This window comes from Rhinolophus sinicus, chromosome 6 (genome assembly GCF_057876585.1).
Source record: "Rhinolophus sinicus isolate RSI-liver-muscle chromosome 6, RSI-T2T, whole genome shotgun sequence".
NCBI classification, from domain to species: Eukaryota; Metazoa; Chordata; class Mammalia; order Chiroptera; family Rhinolophidae; genus Rhinolophus; species Rhinolophus sinicus.
Window position 1 is genome coordinate 3176824 of NC_142506.1, and position 20312 is coordinate 3197135.

At 51.3% G+C, this 20312-nt stretch overlaps 1 protein-coding gene across 1 annotated transcript in view; it reads left to right on the forward strand.

The window, feature by feature from the left end:
- Window positions 1-20312, forward strand: part of COL22A1 (collagen type XXII alpha 1 chain) — a 201139-nt gene that overhangs the window by 138382 nt on the left and 42445 nt on the right. Inside the window, exons 37-44 of the mRNA XM_074316437.2 lie at window positions 185-238; window positions 2767-2871; window positions 3649-3693; window positions 7727-7804; window positions 12032-12067; window positions 13472-13525; window positions 14674-14718; window positions 17045-17092. Of these exons, the coding sequence (XP_074172538.2) occupies window positions 185-238; window positions 2767-2871; window positions 3649-3693; window positions 7727-7804; window positions 12032-12067; window positions 13472-13525; window positions 14674-14718; window positions 17045-17092 (465 nt within the window). The remainder of the gene's footprint in view (window positions 1-184; window positions 239-2766; window positions 2872-3648; window positions 3694-7726; window positions 7805-12031; window positions 12068-13471; window positions 13526-14673; window positions 14719-17044; window positions 17093-20312) is intronic.

Here is a 20312-nt window from a genome sequence, read left to right on the forward strand (position 1 = left end):
AGCTCTGATGTGCAGGCCTGTGTGAGCAGACCAGGTGGGGACAGTGGAGAGGCTGTGGGGGTATCTGGGTCAGGGATGGCAACGCCTGGGCACAGAGCTGTAGTCATCGACTAAAATGAGGGCCCTTCTCTGGGGGCCACCGGTCATCTTGATCTTGACCATGCGAATAACCTTCTTTCTTCAGGGCCCCCCTGGCATCAGAGGCCCCCCTGGGAAAGATGGGGAGCGCGGTGAGAAGGTAAGGCACAGTGCGGTCTCTCAGCACTCAGCATCTGTTCTCAACTTCTGAGAAGCAAGGACGGAGGGACCCTCACTCCTCAGGCCTGGCTAGAACCCAGGAGTCGGGGGGCTCTCCAAGGAGAAGGAAGGGAGCAGACCCTGCAACCATCTCACTTAACTCTCACAGCAGACCTGGGAATCAGATGCGTCCCCACTTGACAGATGTGGAGACTGAGGCCCTGAGATTAATTGGGTTGCCCTCCATCTCATAGTTCGGGAGCCACAGAGCTCAGTCTGTCTGACTTCAGATCCCTCTTTCAGCTCAACGCACCAGCGTAACCATCCCACACCTCTGAGTGCATGATTAGAACTTCCCATGCTACGAGAAAGAGCCTTATTTATTAGGAAGAAGAGAAACACGGTGTCCCCAAAACACCCACACCCCAGAGGCAGAGGAAGAAAATCCACAGCCTTTTGAAATCCTATTTCATGGTTCTCTGACCTTGCATTTTAAGAAGTGTCTCTGACGTCTGCTGGTGACGGACTGCTACTGTACTGGCAATGCTGGGCCAGACCAGGGATCCTGGGAAAACCTCCCAATCACAGGACAGCAGCCCACAACACAGTAGCCATCCCAGAGGTCAGCTGTGCCAGGATGGAGAGACATCCCTCTCAGGCGCCCTCTGTGCACCTGAGTTTTCTCATGTGTCATATGGGGACGTTAATATGCTGATCACAGGTGTGAGGGTTAAGTGGCGAATTGACCCGTCAGAGGGCTCAGCAGAGAGCGGGTCACGTGGGGTGATGGAGGTGGCTATCCTGGTCTCCCCATGTGGACAGGTGTCCCACCGAGCCCCCCAACTCCTGATGTATCTTCCGCAGAGGCCCCTCCTCTAGCACACAGGTGTCTGAACTTCTCAGTACAAATTTCTTCAAGTCCACTTTTCCTGGAACCTTTTAAAGGCGTGATCATTTTATCTTTTCTGTTTCGGCAAAATGTAACAAGAATAGATGTAAACATTTGCATTCTGGTGGGAAGGCTCGATTTTAAAATAGTTATATCAGAGAAGAGAATGATTAATTACAGAGGAAAATGATCAGCCAACCTACGGGAAATACCTTGGCATTTTGGAATGTTAGTTGATTATAATCTCAGTAATAATCTTTTTTTTTTAAGATAATACCATTTTAGACTGCAGTAATGAGAGCAGAGCGCACAGATTAAGAAAGGGAAGAAAATGCTACCCATCTGCTCTGCCTTGATTATACCACGTGGGTCTGAAGGAGTGTGTTTGAGCTGCACATATAGGTCGGGCAATGACCACATAGAAGCAGGTGGTCGAGATGTTACAGGTTTTCTGAGGACTGGTGGAGCACATGAGAAAATCAGGGAGCTGTTGGCACATCGAACCTCTAGGGGGAGCCAGACACCTCTCCTTGGCTGAGCAGAAGCCCAGGCTGAGGTCCAAGGCTGGACTGCATTTGGAAGGGAACCTGAGTGCTTTGTGAAGTAGCGCAAATCCCTGCCACCAGGGCAGGCTCTTGGTCTCCCTCCCTGTGGCCAGTGGCTGTCCCAGGGCCTGGGGAAGTGGATCCGCCCTAGGCTTGGCGAGGGGCCTCCCCTTTGCCTCCCCTTGTACACTTACCTCACAACGTTCAGGTGACAGCTTAGGCCCACGGGAGCCCTGCCTGGGGAAAGGCATCTGTGTGGCTCATGTGGTTCCGCCCAGCGTTCCACAGCCAGGGCCGTCCCCCGGGGCTCGTGGCTTTGTGCATGATGAGTGAGCGTTTGCCTGGAGCCAGCACTGAAGCCAGTTCCCTCATCAGATCCGGCACTTCTCCTTCTCTCTTGTTCTCTGCACTCTGGAGCCTGGAGCTGTGTGTGTATTACTAAAAGCCTGTCTGTGAAGAGGGATTCGATTTTGTCTGCAGATGTCCCCAAGTTTGTGTCAGATGTCTGGAAAGTTTCAGACAGGGCTGTCTCGGCCGCATGTAAAGAAACACTGGGAGATAGGGCTGCCCAAGGAAGGAGTGAACAGCCTGGGGAAGTGGTGAGCTCTCTGCTCTCGGAGGAGTTCAAGCGGAAATGGAGGGCTGCCCGTAAGAGACGCACCTGACAGTTTCCTGCCCTGGGTGGGGGGTGGACTAGAAAACCAGTCAGGTTTCCTTTGCCATGTGTCACGTTGTATTAGTTTGCTAAGGCTGCTGTAGCAGAGGGTCGCAGACCAGGTACGTTAAACAGCAGACATGTATTGTCTCACCCATCGTCACCGTGTCTGGAAGTCCTAAATCAAGGTGTCAGTGGGGCGGGTTCCTCCAAGGGCTGAGAGGCCCTCTTCCTGGTCTCTCCTTGGCTCACTGGTGCCCATCTTCTCCAGCCTGTTACATACATTACAGAGTCCATCTTTCTATGCTCTCAGAAGGGATGGGTTTTTTGAAACAGCACATTAACAGGAAGCCTTTCAACCCCCTTCAGGCTGGTTCACCGTCAAAGAGCTGACCCTCTGTGTGTCCGTGTTCCTGTAAACCATCCGCTTCTCTTTCCAGGGAGCAGCAGGTGAAGAAGGGAGCCCAGGGCCAGCAGGCCCCAGAGGGGATCCTGGGGCTCCCGGGCTCCCCGGGCTGCCCGGAACAGGGAAAGACGGAGAGCCGGTACGTGTCAGGTCTGGGAGTTTCTGCACCTGTGACAACCAGATAGAACTAGAAAGGAAAAAGGAAACAGAAAAAGCACTCACTAGCCAAACTTTGCAGAGCATGCGTCAGAGCCTATGAAATGGGCTGGTGGGGAAAGGGTGTGGCGTGGGGGAGACAGCGACCTCTGGATCGCCATCTAGCACAATGTCCTGTGTGCACAGCTTGCTGTGCCAGGCTCGGGGCCAGGTGCTGGGGTCACAGAGCTGGGTTAGAGTCTGTGATGTTGAGATGCTCCTGAGTGAGTCAGGCAGATGTAACCAGAGCTTGAGCTATCATCTGTGAGCACATGGAGAAGGGACTGGCTTGGTCCATGTGTAAAGTCTGGGAAAACCTCCCAGAGGAAGCGGCCTTTGTGAAGCCTCTGGGCCTGAAAGGGAAGACTTTTCCCACTGGCTCCCCCAGGTCTCGGTAGCATGGTAAACAGGGACGAGATCAGGCTTTGAAACATGGGCTCGCCCTTACTGGGGAGCCTATGAAATAAAGATCTTAAGTGGGAAAGCCGAGCAAGAGAGACTGAGGGATTGGCTCAAGGTCATGCTGAAGCCGTCGGACGCAGAGTCGGGATTTACCCCAAAGGGCCTGTGGCGCAGAAACAGGTTGTGTCCTTTGTGCACCAGAGCTGTGGGGAGACTCTGGTGTGTCTGTGCCGCTCCGCCCAGCAGCACAGGGGTGCAGAGGACCGGTGAGTACTCACTCCTGCTGCCTTAGTCACCCCTGCATCCTTCATTTCCGCAGGGACTGCGTGGACCACCTGGCTTACCTGGACCTGTTGGAACCAAGGTATGCGTTTATCCAAGCAAAGTGTGGATGCCGTGGGTTGCACATAGGAGGAGACCGTGGAGATGTTTATTGTAAGCGCTTCTGGTCCCCTCGGTCCACTTCCATGGCCCTCAGTTCATCACTTCCCTCTTGAGGAAAGGCTCTGTGACTGCACTGTTGCCACACAGGTGGAGCTTTATGCATATTTGCTGATTGAATGAACTTGCAAAAGACGCTTTCAACCAGCAGAGCGAGAGAGTGAAGCAGTCTTGTACTATTAGTCTAACTGGTAAAAGATGACCCCCGAATTTCAGATGCTTCCCACACTGAGTGGGTGGAGGCAGCGCTGGGGAACAGAGAGACGGCTGAGACCCTGAGGTGAGGAGTAGACAGCCTGACCGAGGGTCCAGCTGACCAGCCGGGGCAACTCCAGGTGACCCAGGGCAAGGCACACTGTTCCCCAGGCCAAATGTTCCCTCCTGGTTAAAATGTGTGATGTGTAAGCAGATGACTCATTCCATTTGTAAGTTAGAATGTGGTTTGGGAATACAGGTGCCCGCAGTCCGTTGGCATTGGGAAGAGAAGCTGGAATTCAGAGAGGTCTTTAGCTGGAGAATGGGGGTGTCGGGGAGACGGGAGGAAGGGAGAGATGGATGGACAAAAACACTAAAGGGAGGGCCTGCTGCCTGCCTGGCCCTAGTGCCGTGCTGGTGCTGACTGGGAAGCCCCTGGGGGAATTAAGGAAGGGAACTATGTAAAGACTTTCATTGGCACCCGCTCAGCCCACCCTAATTACTTTATCTGCAGGAAAACTCTTAACGATGCCCCATTTCTCTCATGACCCCTGTGTGTAGCAAAAGCAACAGGCTTAGCCTTCATACAGACTGGGTTAGAATCCCAGCCCAGATACCTACAAGACAGATAACTTCAAGGCAAGCGGCTATTCTTTCTGAGACTGTTCCTTTTCTGTATAGAGTAAACCGCCAGAGCAGGGCTGTAGAGAGAAACGATCTTATGGCACCGAGTTGCTCAATAAATATCATTCCCCCTCTGCCACCCCACACTTCCTCACTTATTTATTCCTGGACACTTGAACTGGCCCACAATGTTTGCAGACAAAACAGGCTCCTGTGCCCCTTTTTTTCTTTATTCTGAGCCTTTTTGCTTTTGCTGACAGATCATTAAAGTCTTTTGCTCTTTTCTTGGGGCTATTTTCTAACATCCCAGTCCATTAAGCTGTGAAGTGTAGTTGCTTGGGGAAAATGTTAGCATCACAATGGGCCATAAACAACAGATAGATGGAGCCCAGCCAGGTGACCCTGCAGAAGAGAACAATCAGTGAGTGAGTCAGATTTCAGGCTGGGCTGGGAGAGTTCTTCCTGTCATGTTCCCTCCTCTGTGAAAAGTTGATTTTGGTCAGAGGCAGAGTTTAGTACCCGACAAAATGAGTGACGGTGGGTTCATTCATTCTGGCGTTCAGGAAATCGCTCTTAAATGCTACCAGCGGTACCAGCACCTATGCTGGGCACTGTGGATGCAGAGCTGTATGCAGAGTGTATGCAGTACGGGATCTGACTCATTGCAGCTTCTCGACAAGTATCTGTTGAATTGATGGATAAATGAATGAATGGATGGATAGATCCTGCTTTTAGGACACTTACATCAAGGTCACAGGGTCAGACAGACACAATGAGAGGGCAGTGTGTTAAGATTCATGAAGACGTGTACAAGTAGCGGGAAGAGGACAGAGAGGAGGGCAGGCAGAGGCTTATGGAGATGGAACAGTCGGGCTAAGAGGGAATGGAGGGGCGGGTGTTTGGAAGCTGACCTTGGGTGCGAGAGCCTCCCCGCCAGGGGAACAGCATATGCAAGAAGCAGGTGTGAAAACTAGCCTGGGAGGATGCAAACTCAGGGGCTGGCATGGTTCAACTTGCAGTAGTCGGGGTTTCCTGATGTGCGTGAAACAGCCTTGGGAGGAAGGGAAGAGCAGAGCAGAAACAAAATCATAACAAGAAATGTATGGTAGCTCTTTTAAAGGGAAACCGAGATGCAAAAGGGTATGGATTTCTCTGACATTTATGTGTGGTTACTTGATTTTCTGTCTTCTAATTCTGCTGATAAAACACTGCTAATACGCCTGTAATTCAATGTTATATGTAGTCTCTTACCTTTTAACTGAGGCTTTATGGGATACACGGGAATTTGGTAGGATGTTCTCTTTTTCTAACCAGTGAGATGCAGAGAGGTTGTGGGGCTCACCCAAGGTCACAGGACCAGGCTGACATTGTCCTAACACTGGATCTAGAGTCACCCGGCTGTCAGTTTGAAATCTTCCTCCCTGGCCCTCTCCCTGTTGTAATATGCTGGTGACGATACAACACAAATCATATTCATTCTTAGTTCATTACACTTTTCTCCAGATTTGCCTTATTTCTTGACTTCCTCCCTTCCCCAGCTTCCCCATGCATACAAATGAGATATTCTAGCAGTGCCAGAATCAGTCCAACCATGTTTTTCTAAAGAAACAGAATGCACCATCTGGGACTTTACAGAGAATTTCAATTTCAGGAGGGGACTATTGACGGAGGCCGGGTTGGGCAGAGACCTCCTGAGGCTCTCAGGAAGCATGGGCCTGAGGGGTAAACTGATATCTAATTGGATTTTTGTAATGGGATTTTTGTAATGTTTAAAAACAGAAAACAAAGCAATGTAGTGTGAGGTTCTACCTGAAGTCAGTTTGCTGCACCTTATCTCATTGGCTCGTCATAACAAGGCTCTTTCCATTTGTCCTACAAGGTAACTCATCTGGACAAATTACGTGGCTTGAACAAGGTCACTTGCCATTTCAGTGTTAGGTTTGGCTGCAGTTCAGCTACTCTGACATAGGTACACAGTCTCTCACACAAAATTGTTGGGACCATGTGTGTTTTGGATTGAATTTCTCTTAGAATTTAGAAAGGTAGTCATTTGCAAGCGATACGGATGTAACATTTACTCTGGTGAGTGGGGCAGCATTCCTAACCAAACTCATTAACATTGATGCAACAGAAATGTGCGGATATCCATAAAAACACGGGATAACTAAAGTCTGTAAATAGCTGTCTCAGTACAAGCCAGGGTTTCCTGCCAGCTGAGTTACGATCAGCCCTTGTCTTCAGAAGTTGAGGATTTTGAAATTGTGGATAAGACGGTATGATTCTGTCTGAGCTTCCTGCTATAGGAAATGACAAACAGAATTTCTTCTCTCTGTTTTTCTTTTCTTCTCCTTTTCCTCTGTCCATTGAAGTCCAGACTGAGAGGTACCCGAGAACAGCAAGGGCCACAGCAGCTAAGTTGCATGGGGGCTGAGAGCTGAGCCAGGCACTCCGTGTGAGAAATCTCATCTAGTGAGCATGACATCTGCGGAAGCTGCAGCCCCTTCTATTACTTCCCTTTGTAACTAAAGAAGGTGAAGCCCAGGGAACTTGTCACATCCTGAAGTCAACAATGAGTCAGTGTTGAAGCCAGAGCTTAAACCCACACTCTATCAGCCATAGACTATGCTGGACGGCAGAGATTATATCTCAGTCAGCGTTGCCCCTCCAACTCCCTAGAAAAATGACCCACACAAAGATAGCTCCCTGGCAAATTGCTGGTAGATGGATGAATTAATTTACTATGATTTGGTGATTAATTTACTGAGTTGAAATGTGGGTACGGGGTCAAATCGGGGGTGTGTTGAGGAAAGAGGCACGATGAGGTCTGGAGAAAGCACAGTAAAATTTGGAGCTGTGGTCACATGGCGGGGGCGGGGGTTACATTGTTAACAATCACATTTGGAGCCATGGTCAAGGTTGGGGCATGGTCAGCCCTGAAAGGTGTGTGATCACGACGGTGGCTGTGGTCCGTGGGTGTCGGCTGCAGAGGGGAGTGTGGGCTCGTAGGTAACCTGCAGAGAGCGTGCAGCGTCCCGGTGGGAGAGAGCGGTCGGGACAGTGGGACAGCATAATTCCTTTTGAACCCTGGCCCTCTCCTTCCCGGAACTGACATCCTGATCTTATTTTTTCTCTTTTAGGGTGCCCAAGGTGTACCTGGGATCCCTGGCTCTCCTGGCAGTCGCGGGGACCCGGGCATCGGGCTTGCTGGCCCTCCTGTGAGTCCTTATTTACCCAGCACCTCCTAGCCCTGGGGCCACGCAGCCAGTCTGCTGGCCCCCAAACGCACCCTGGGCCATGCTGCAGGGCGCTCCTCTCCCAGCTCACCTGGTGGTGGCTCACTGGTCCTCTGGTCTGTCCACTGTGGTGATACTGTTACTCACCTGGGTGCCTTGCTGATGAGGGGTTAGGCTTTGGGGGAGACAAGACTTGTCTGCTTCAAGGGGGCCTCACTTTGCGGAAACTGATCATAGACAGTGGCACTGAATTGCTTGCAGAAGTGGAGTGAATTTCTTAAAAGAGATTCTCAGCTACAGTTTTTGATGAATAAAACCCTCCACTTTATGCCATGAACTTGATCTTTTGCCTGAGGCTATCTGTTTAGTCTTTTGGTAACTGGAGGGAACTGTACAGGCCGATGGTGTAGTGAAGAAACGTAGTTGTTCCTTATTTCTGAAGTCCTTCCTCCGGTGGGGCCGTGTCTGCTGGAGAGAACATTCTGAGTCACGCAGGGTTACCCCCTTAGAATAGGAAGCTGACAGCCTGGGAGCTGTCACCTGCGCGTGGTCGCCTCCATCACTTAACAGGTCCCCTCTCCATACCCCAGTCTGCTCCCTAAGGATTCACCACATCAAGCCCTTAATCAGAAAACCAGCTGGCGGAGGTGGACACAAGTCACCCACCTCCCCTGTCAGGGCCGGCCAAAGTCGCCCATGACATATGCTCCTGCTTAAGTGATTCCACTTGAAAAGTAATTGGCAGATTGCAGCCAAAAGGCTGTAAATCAACTGTGTAGTGTCTTTCCTCCACTTTGGCTTATTAAAAGCTTCCGTGGTGATGAAACCTTATCGGATTTTCATAAATCCTGTCTTTGGCCAGGAGCCGAGCTCCTAATGGCCTGGGAATCTGAATAGAGGCCTGGAGTTGTGCTGAGAGCAGGTGCGTGAAGAAAGGGTGACGCCAGGGCTGTGACTTCATCAGGGTGCAGTCGCCCCATTACTGGGACACTGCCGTTTGCGGAGTGGTCTGTGTCTGGTCCACACCTGCCGCCTGCTTCATCCCATGAAAGTAGGCTTATCACTGCGAAGGCTGGGATTCTGCAGAAACATCTCCTGAGAGCAGGATTCAAAGGCAAGGACTTTATTTGGGAAATGATCTCAGAAATCACTGCTCAGGGAGTGGCAACGTGAGGGAAAGGAAGGGAACCAAGGGATGTGTGTTGACGAGCAGGTTCCACTGTGGGCCGCTGGGGCTTGCCCCCTTGCCATCCCCTGCCCCCACACACAGGTACAGTTGAGAGTTGTTCTCTGAAAGGGGCGACACATTGGAGTTTGTGCACCAGTTCCTGTTGTCATTGGTTAAAGGCTGCTCCCTGGGGAGCTGACTCCCAGAACTCTGAGCCTGCCCTGCACTTGGGCCAAGTGTCCTCCTGGGGCTCCAGAAGGCCCTGGGGCAGCGTCTGCAGCTGGGAGATGCCAGGTTGCCACGTGGCCAGCAAGTAGAGCGAGGCCCTGAGGGGGCCTCCTGCATCACTGTCTTCCAGGTAAGCAGTCTGAGGTCCAGAAGGTGAAGGGACTTGGCCAGTGTCACACAGCTATTCCAGGGCCAAGGCCAGGGTGCAGGTCAGTTCCCACAGCCTCCAAAACCAGTTCTCCTCCCCACGTGGCCTCCCCTTGAGGCTTCCGCGGGATGAGCAGGATTATTCATTTCCCGAAGTTCTCCCGTTAGGGATGGATCCGGTTATAAGTTATTCTTCCCATCAGTCCTTCCTCCAGTGGTATTATGCCCATGGCCCGTGGCATTGGTAGATGGGAAAGGGAGCTTGGGGCTTTGTCTGCCAGCCTCTCACCATCACCGGCAAGAGAAAGGATGGGAGGCAGCTGTTTGGAGTTTGGGCCTCTAGCTTCAAGACATTGAGGGAAAACGCCTTCAGTCTTCAGGTTGCCTCTGATCTGCCTTCAGCAAGTCTGCAGTGCTTCACAGTGACCCCACGCAGGCCTGAGTGCAGACCAGAGCTCTAATGAGTCTCACTGAGTCCGGGACTTGAGGAGTGAGGTCTGCAAGGCCAGGCTTCCCTCTGACAGCCATGTACCCTAAGCCTCAGGCGTTCCACCTCTGAGCATTAGTTTGCTCATGGATCAAGTGCCAGCAGCTTCTCCTGCCTCACTCCTGCATGTCCACGCTGGTCTCCCGGCCAGGCCTCTGGAATCTGTTCTCTTCCTTCCAGTGTTTCCTCCACACCAGAGCCTGGTCAGTCACCTGGGAGGGCTCTCGAGAGGCCCTGCAGGCCCACTCTCCTGAACCCCAGCTGCCAGGCACGCCACGTCACAGAGAGGACACCTGCTGTCCCTGTAGAGAGCCTGACTTCCGCAGGTTCCTGGCCCTTCCCTTCCAGTGGAGCCCACTCGCGCCCAAACCTCTTCGCACCTGGGCGTCCTCTGGGTCAAGGCTCCCAGACTCTCAGGCTATGCCAGCGCCTCTGGCACGTCTCAGCCCTGACCCACTGAGCCCCCTTAGTTATATAACAGGCCATTTTCCTCACGCCTCCATCTCTCAGTGGAGCCGGGCTCCGTGTCCCACTGCCACCTGCCTCGCGCCTAGCACAGAGCCTGGCACATACTCCCTTTCAGATAAAAGACTGTGGAGAATTAAATTCACCATGTTGTCAGGTCCATGTCTGTGGGGGCGAGGGGGAGAGGTGATGGGCCTTCAGAGGAGAGAAACGGTGTTTTCAGCAAAGCATTACAGCAGAGAAAGAGGCGTGTTGAACACATTCAAAACCCCTGGGGGCTTTCAGTTTTATACGGTTTCACTAATTGCAGTTATCTGCAAGTAGCATAGCGTAAGTACTGCAGTGCCTGTGTGTGTGTGTGTGTGTGTGTGTGTGTGTGTCATGTGTGTGTGCTGTGTATATGTAATATGTATACGTAATAGGACTTACATATGTTAATTAGGGAGAACTTCAGATATACCCAGATTGACGGAAGAATAAAGTGACCACCCTGAACCCTGACACCCAGGATCCCTGTTCTGTGGCCTGTGCCCCCTTCTCGTCCTCTGCTCCCCTTCAGTATTTTGAAACAGTTCGTGACATGCATCATTTCATCTGTAAATATTTCAGCATGTATTTCTAAAAGATAAGGGTATTTTTAAACGTAACCACAATTTCACTATCACACCCCCTAAAATAATTCCATAAAACACCATCAAATAGCCAATCAGTGTTCAACTTTCTATGTATTCCATAAGTGTCAGGCCTTGGCAGTTTTCTTTTGTTTGAATCAAGATCCAACTAAAGCAGATAGCAATTGGTTGATTTTTTTTAAAAAAATTCTTTTATTAATTTCTAGGTTTTTCCTTTCATTTTTTTTTTCTCATTTTGCAATTTTGTATTGATTCCACAAGATGGTGTTTCGGTCTCCTAGAGCCTCTCACAGTCTAGAACTGGCTAATGACTAATTTAACACCTTGCTCTGTTCTGTTCCTCCCTGTACGTTGGTACTCGGTACTCGGGCCTAGCGGCTCCGTCAGATTCCACTTTGAAGTTTCTGGCAGCACTTCACAGGTAGTGCATGCCCCCTCAGGAGGCACGTGGTGTCTGCTGCGCCCATCTTGTGAGATGCCCACCCTTTGATGTCCGAGCTTAGATCAATGAGCACATCAGGAGCTGGAGTTGGTGCTATGCTCGTCCTGTCAGTGTTCAAACATCTATTAGCTGGAATCCTTCGTGTGGTGAAATAGCTCCTCATTTACGAGTTGGACGCCCAGTGGTGCAAATCCATGGAAGGCAGATGTGGAGACTACAGTCTTGCCCTTTAATTATTTCCCAGTAATGACTTGGTTTCCCAGCGCCTTACAAAGACGACTAGGTAGGTGTCTAGTATGAATAATTTTGAGCTCATCGATTGAAACTCGTTTGGGTGTCCCCATACCCTGCAGTCACTCTTCCTTTTCATGGTCAGATGATCTTCTGCCAGTAGCAGCCTGTTCACACCGGCCCTGAGTCCATTTGACACAGGCCTGGCCATCTTTCATTGCTTTCTGCTCTTTGGAATGACAAGGTGTTCAAGATTTGTGCACACTCCTTGCCTAGATCTGGGATCAGCCATTTTTCCAAGGAGTTTAGGGCAGTTAATGACCTGGCCTAGAAATAAACACCTCAGTGTGTTTAAATGAACGTTTCATTGCTACTTGGCTTAGTTACTGCTTGCTTGTTTGTTTCTCAGGGCCCTTCTGGACCACCAGGAGACAAAGGACCCCAGGTACAGTATGATTTAAATAAAGGGCTGGGATTTGATGGGATAAATTCTTTTCTCATCAAAGCAGTTTTAAGTTAGAGGGGCCAGGAACGAGTTTCAGAAGAGCACTGCCATTAGAGAGTACAGACTCCCCCACGTGTTAATGTAAGCACTGGCCTAGGGGAGGCCAGAGCAGGACGGGGATGGGGGCATCCAGTGCGACACGCCCATGCTGTCCTCGGCGGGGCTGCCACTGGCTTGGCTTTGTGGCATTTCTGCGTCACAGAGGGACGGCTGTGCTTTAATGAATTTATCAAACTGCCAGAAGTACTCATTTTGAATCTTGCCTTCTTCACCCCCAACCCCACAGCCATGAGCAGGTGAGGGATTTCTCTTACGTGTCAGGTGGGCGTTGTCAGCCCCACGGGCCACTGTGGGGAGCTGACATACGTGATGCGCGTAAAGCCACAGGAGGACTCTCAGTAAACGTGTGTTCTTAGGACGAGCCAGCAGCCATTGATGATAAATATGTGCACATGTTTATCAGGAAAAGGTGCATTTCTGTGAACTCTCCCCGTGCGGTAGGAGCCGCCTGTTAACAGCTATGACGATACTGTACCTCGTGCCTTGCTGCACGTGTTAAAGTCTGCCCACCCATGTGATTTCTGAACTAAGGAGGAGAGAGGTTTTATACCCATTTTCTACAGATGGGAAAACTGAGACTCAGGACAGTTAATGGGTAGGCATGAGATTTCCGTACAAGTTATTGTAGAGGTCAAGTCGGTAGGACTCCTAGCGGAGGGGCCGGTGTGAAGGCCCCAGAAGAGGCAGGGGTTGCTTCTGAGCAGCCAGGGGTCCAGTTTCAGCACCTGCCAGGACATACAGCTCGCCCCCACCTGCAACTCCATTCAAGGAAAATTCCTGCCGGAAGTGAGAACTGTAATGAAAGACGTTGGTGCCAAATTCCTGATATTGTCCAGAAAGTTTTAACCAAATGGGAGTGATTTGCTTATAAAAAATAAGAACTGTCATTGAAGGGCTGGGCCTCCCACCGGTTAGCTTACATGGCCAGTCAGCACCACCGGGGCTGCTTGTGCCAGGACACAGGAGGGCGAGCCAGGATTTGAACTCGGGCCTGTGTCACTGCAGGAGCCGACTCTCCCACTCAAGCAAGGGGCGTGCGAGTGGAGCCTGCACAGTAAGGCTCGCGGTGAAGGTTTCCAGGCGCGTTCTCTGTGTATTTACACATACACCTCCACGAGCTGCCGAATGAGGAAGCTCTGAGTGGGGGCTTCTCGGCACACGTGTTGTGTCAGGTTCCTCATCGCAGCCGACTGTTTCCACGGGAGAAACAGCGCTTGCCAGGGAAATGGTGGGGGGCTTATTTTGCTTAAACTGTTGTGAGACATCTGTCTTCTTCCTCCTTAGGGATCTCGAGGCTTACCTGGGTTCCCCGGCCCCCAGGGACCAGCTGGCCAGGATGTAAGTAAAGAGAGATGGTACAGGCTCAGCTGAGGCTCCTATGGGCCCCCCAGGAGCCCACCCTCCACCTCCCGGCCTCCCTTGACCAGGAGACCCCCGGCCCTGCCCCTTCCCCATGAACAGTGTAAGAGTTTTGCTCTCGGTTCGTTGCGGCTACAGCTTTGCATTGTCTATAGTTTCATGTTTTATGCTTTGTCATTGCGCTCTCAGGACCTCGTAAGCGCCCGGCTGTCCCATACAGTGCCTTTATTTTTTGGTCGGTGTCTCACATATCTAGCCAGTCCATTCTGCTCAGAACAGGTCCAGCTTCTCTGTGGCTTTGTTCCTGACCCTGGAACGGCTTTCTCCCTTCAAGGGGATACCTCAGACTTTTCGGAAGCGCGTGGAGGACACGTCCCTTCCTGTTCGTATCTCCACAATCTGGCTTTTGCTCAGATAACCCTGAGCTCCGAGAAGATAGGGACCGAGTGTCTTAAGCACCTGGTCCGTGATACCTAGCAGCCTGCCAGGCACATGGAAGTTACTCGATCCTCACTCGCTGACCAAATGGTCAGAGGACAACAGTGAGTGCTTCCGAGCAAAGGTGTCGAGCGCCGTTGCTGCCGTGGTTGCGGGTCAGACATGAGCCTTTCCATCTCTCTAGTTTTAATTCACTCTACGCACGGACAACAAATTACCCTTCCCTTCCCTGGGGTTCCATTTCAGAGAAGAAAATTACCCTCTAATTCCTGCCTTCCCCTCTCAACATTATATTCTTATAGCCAGTCCAGGAGAAGAACCCTCTTTGTTTTCAAAGCTGGTCCTTCCACCTGTGTTTGGAAAAGGATGGTGGAAGTTTAAGATAGGCGTGTGTGTGTGTGTGTGTGTGTGTGTGTGTGTGTGTGTGTTGTAGTTTTGTGTTTGGGTAGGAATTATAGGAGGGATAGCTTAACTGTTCTGAACATTTGCCACAATTGAACTTCATTTCCTGGGAAGGCTTCAGTATTCAACTGAGACCAGAAACCATGAAATTTTGCTGGTACCAGTCTTCACGGTTGGGTGTTTTCTTCCCCTCTGAGTTACACTTGGCAGATAGAGGCAGAGGGCGGGAGGGAGAGTGGGTCAGGGTTATGTGCATAGCACAGTTAATGTTCTCTTTCTTCTCTTAGGGCGTACCAGGAAATCCAGGAGAAAGGGGACCCCCTGGCAAACCAGTACGTCATCTACCTGTTCTGGATGAACACTGACTCTCAGTCAGGGCTCCAGCGAGAATAAAACTCAGACAGTTGAAGAGACTTTTGAAAAAAGGGACTGTTTATAAGGCTTCGTCAGAGAGCAGTCCCCTGAGGTGCTGGGTTGCCCAGGATAAACCGCAGTGGGCAGCCCATACCACCACTATGCGTATTTTCAGAGCCACGTGAGAGTGAAAGTGGTGGGGAAGCGACTGATAGGAGCTGTGATTGGGGTGTTAGAGCCGCGGCCAGGAAGCTTGGCCATGGCGGGGCGGGAGCGTGGTCTCCCAGTCCAGCTCCTCACGGCACCTCTCGTTAGTGCAGCTCAGTCGCAGGCCCCCAGGGAACAGACCGGTCAAAGCTATGCCTCGGCCTGCGGGCAGCTGCCGAGTGGGAACGGCCCACAGAGCAGTCCCGTCTGGAGTCAGGGGGCGTCTCCTTCAGCTCCATGCCGGTCTGTCATGGGCATTTCCAACCAGTGTTGGCGCAGCTGGCGGATGGGCACGCCAGGAGGTAAGGAGGGCCTTGGCAGGACATAGGCTGTGTCTCGTATGCCCTCCTCTCTTCCCACTGTTTGTTCTCGTATCCCTTCCCGCCTGACAACGACCCACTATGTGTGACTGAGCCCCCGGAGGTGGGCGTGCTGGCCTGTCACACACCGTGCGTCCACCTTAGGAAGACCGCCCCACACAGACCCTGTTCTGGATCGCCTTGAGATCCATCTTGTGAGGTTTGCAGAAATGGGTCAGAGCAAAATTAATTAAATTACCCCCAAGGCCACACTGTACCTAGATGGAAAATTCACTCCGTGTTCTCTTTCCCTTCGTAACGAATGCCCAGCCATGTGGTGGAATATAGCTCACTCTAATTATACAAAGAGCTCAAATGACAGCATAAAAATATCCCAACAAATAGAATGCCAGCGGCAGGAAAGTGTCCCGATTGTAACAATATGAATCCTCTACTGCTATTAACTTCCCAGGGAAAAACAGAAGCCTTCAAAACAAAGCTCCTTTCCCCCTTTTAAAGTTCCCGTATGTTAATATTGCAAAGCTCGGTCATCCTGCAGAGGGCCTCCAGATAACGGGACGGTTTCGGCTTTGTCTGAAGCAGCTGTAACCTGTGTGAGCTGCCCTGCAGGCGGGCCGTTTCTTCAGCATCCCCAAATCCGAGTCAGTCCCAGCCCAGTCTGCCTTGGAAGTCGTCCTCTTGCCGTAACCCAGAGGGTTGACCAAATAGTTGAGCATATAAACACAGAAAACCACACAGACCTATCCCCAGCCACTACCGAGGTTATGTTACCCTGTGCAAACGTTTGCGATGCTGCTGTCACATGCTTTCATTAGCCACAGGATATGGCAGGAACCCCATGGGGTCAGGACAAGAGGAGCAGCCAGGACAATTATCCTGGTTTCAGCCTCCCCAAGATGTAAGACTCGATTCATGATTCGTCAACTCAAACTCGATTGGAAGAAATCAGCCCCAAGTTCAGTTGCGGCCACAAGCTTCCCATATTCTAGAGGACAACCTGGCACCTTCCCTCTGGGAAAGGATGCTCTTCTCCTTTTCCATTACAGAATTTAGAAGCTGGCGAAGTAGCGTGCCAGTCTCTCATCCTTACCTAAGATCCCCTTCCCTTTAGCGCTGCCCTTTCGTTTGCATTTTCCTTCCCAGCCTCGTGTTCCATGTACCCCAAAGTGAACCCAGCCTTCACCCCATCTGGGGCTCATGTCTGGCCTCAGTCACAACACTTCACGTTCCCACTCAGAGTGGGATTGAAGGCAATACAGACTCCTATGTACCTCCAAAGCCTTTGTAATTCCTCCTGGTGTCTGACATGTCCTCCCTGGAGTTAGAGGTGTTCAACCCATAATGACAGATGAGGTGTAAGGTGCTATTTCACCTGAGAGCTAAAGAAATGGCTTTACAGTCATACCAGGTTGTAAATGATTGATAGCAATAGCTGTTGCCCATCTGGTCCACCTTTTGCTTTTACAGAACCCATGTCACCTGCAAGGGTTTGATGGGAGTGGGAGGAGGGACCAGCAGCCAGCAGGAGGAGACGGGACCAGCCAGGCCAGTGGCCGGCAGGTGGCTGGGACGGGCAGCCTGCGTGGTCCCTGCCTCGGAGGGTCCTCTGTGTGTGGCACCCCGGCCTGGGATGTGCCTTGGGCTGTTTGCCTCCCATGCCCCGCCAGCTGTGTTACGATTACAGCTTACATTTTGGGGTCTTTCACTGTCTGCAGATGCACGGGGTCTACTGTCCACATGTGTGTGTGTCTGTATTCATCTGTCTTTGCTTTGGCAGGGCCCTCCTTCACTGCTGTCGCCCGAGGACATAAATCTCTTGGTGAAGGTAAAAGCATGAAATCAATGTGCGTGTATTTGAAAATGGTGATGGGGGATTGGGGAGCTCAATGGGAAGTTGTTTGTTTATGTCCGAACAACTGCTTACGGGACTCACAGGACCAGCAGTGTTTGCTGAGACCTGGCAGTGCGCTAAATCTGCTGTTCAATACGGCCGCCACTGGCCACGCGGATCGATTGAAGTTCATTCAAATGAAATGCAATCAAAATGTCAGGTTCTCGCAGGAACCACACTCCACGTACTTCACAGTCCCGTGCTGCTCACGTTGTCTTACTGGGCAGTTCCCATACCGCGCGTCTCCATCATCACGAAGCGTTCCGGGGCACTGCTATGCTTGATGTGATCTCTGATTTAATTTTCACATTTACTCTGCGAGGCTGGCACTGTTTTCGTTCTTGTTTTGCACGTAAGGAACCCGAGACGTGGTGAGGGTTGGTGACTTTCTGGGCGTACAGTCCACTGCTCACTGATCCCAGAGACGGACCTTTAACCCCACACAGGACTGCCTCCTCCGGAGAGAGGCAGACAGGTTGCATGTGGGTCCTCCTGGGCCAAGAACCAGAGCACAGGTGCAGGCAGGTGGAGACAGGTGCGGGCCCTGGAGCCAGGGTGAGTCCAGGTCTGGATGCAGAGATCGCTGGTTTGCAGAGCTGTGTGCACTCTCTCCATCAGTGGGCCAGGCCCTGCCAAGTTGAGCATAACTCTGCTGACATAGAGCAGTGAATGCCGGGTGGCCAGGTGTCTGTCCAGAAGCCTTAGGTCTTACGTGGCAGAGAGCGGGCAAGGCTGAGAGCAAGATGGAGACACTGTAAGAGTGCCGTTTCCGAAAGAAGAGTTTCGCTGCAGTGAGTATGGGGTCCGGTGCTGCCTCTACTTAAATCCTTTGTCTTCACTTTGGCGGGAGCCCAGCACTGGATTCTGTGTGAGCAACTCCTTCCTCACTGGCCGTGTTAAAACAACCCCTGGATGGTATCAGAAAATACCTCGTTCATGCATGAAAGCAAGGGAGGAAAGCAGAAGAGAAAAGAAAAGCTTCTCAGAAGCCTGGGGCTTTTCACCTCTCTATACATTGAGATGCTTGATGGAAAATTATGCATTTTATTAAAAAATGAGTAGTTGCACGGCCTTCCCTGATTTTTATTGACGAGAGAGATTTTTTTCCGCAGTCGAGGCCATGACAAGAAATCACTAGCTGTTGATTCAGTCCCTTGTTTGTACAGGCTTTGATTAGCCTGCATCCTTTCCCATAAGTCCGTCACTCTGGAAGGAACCAGGTTTGCATCAGCACCGGGATTTCTACCTCAAGATGCCCCAATCTCTACAGCAATACTAACAGGAGTGGGTCTGGCGAGGCTTAGCATCACACTTCACGGCTACAGCATTGAGACAGACTCTGTTTAGTCCAGTCGATATTTCCCACCTCCTAAAGCTCGCAGCTGTGTTCAGCGGCCACAAGGAACCGGCAGGGCGTGCGAGCACCTCCGTTCAGGGTGGCACCAGAGACCCCCTGGTCCCACAGAGCTGCGCTGTGCCTGGAAACCCTGCAGACGAGCCGGGGCCATGTGGGTTTGCCCAGGTCTGCAGAGCTGACTGTCACAGCTCCCTTTCAGAGTCATTGCTGCCATCTCGATGTTGAGGATGGAAGCTTGTTGGTCTGGCCCAGGTGGCTGGTCCAGGCGGACCCTCCCTTGCTGAGAAGACATCTGCGTTACAGGATATTTACTTCTGCCAAAGAGTTTTAACATCATAGAGCTCATTCTGAGAGTTGGAAACCTGCCTGGGTAGAGAGTTCATCTTCTGAAAGCCCTTGTTAAATGGACTCTCTTCGTTGGGTCTGTATCCAGGCAGGTCATCGTCAGGACGTCTCTCTTAGGTGATTCCTTGGATAAATGTGATTTAATCCGATCCTTGCGAACAACCCTGTGGGCGGGTACTGTTCCTGTCTGCATTCTGCAGAGCACAGATGGGCATGTCACCTGTTGAAGGTAACAGGTGGCACAGCGCAGAGCTGAGACTCAGACCCAGCGTGTCCAACTCCACATCCTTTTGCTTGACCGCTCTGCTGTCTGCGTTCACCTCTGCATGAGCCAGAACTTCCTGGCTACCTGGTGAAACCAGGTACGTGCGGATGTCCTGCCCGTCACCTGGAGGTTTGAAATACAGACGACGTGACAGTGAGAAGTCAGGTGTCCAGGCAGAGGAGAGATGAGGTGACCTGGAGGTCAGTTCTGCTGCCGAGAAGCAACACCTCTTTTTTCCACGTAGCAGAGACTGCAGCATTGCTCCCTTTTGTAGACATTTTATTGAGCACATACTTGGTGAGCTGTTCCACGCTGAATACACTGACACCGGGAGCGCGTGCATTGAAAATGCCTGAGACAGTGGGAGGAGGATAGAGACAGGAGCAAATCCACATTTATAAATTGTGCCCAAGCAACACGCGAGGTGCTTCCGTACAATATTTCTTCTAACTTTTGCGATGATCTAAAGAGGAAGACCCTTGTTAACAAATATGGAAGTAGACTCAAAGGGGTTAAGGGACTTGCCTGAGACAACTCGGTTACAACCAACTTCCCAAACCACTCCCTAAAGGAAGATGGCACAGGACACCGAAAGCTCCCGTGGTCTGTCCATCCGTCGATTGGCTGGTTGGTCGGCTTGGCTGGTTCATTTATTCGTAGAACTCATGCTCTGCGGAAAGGCTGCTTGTTATGAATTGGACATACAGCGAGAAGGCAATTCTGCTTGTGTCTTCTGAGTCCATGCTTTCTATTTGCTTGGTATTGGGATAGAGCTATAAACAGACCACTTCAACAGCACGCCAGGGGCTCCACTAGCAAGAATTAATGGGTTCCATGCGGGTGGGAACCTACCCCCAGTCTGAAGCAATCAGGAGGGCTTCTTGGCATGGGAGACGTCTCAAGAATCCTCAAAGACTGAGTAAGAGTGGAGCAAGTAACAAGATGGACCGTTCAGAGTTGCTTTTGTGATGGAAGAGCCCTTGCGTCCTGAATTAGAGACCGAGATAACGCCGAAGCATCTGACACATCAGCTCCGTGAATGTGTCAGCTTCCACGTGCCTTTGCAGAGCCGCCCCGCGGAGCGTTCAGGAGACCATATTTAATGCGTGGGTTTTGTGTCAGTTGTCACCGTTTAGCCATGAGCTCTTCGAGACACACAGGCATTGTGGTCTCAAAGCGGAAAGGCA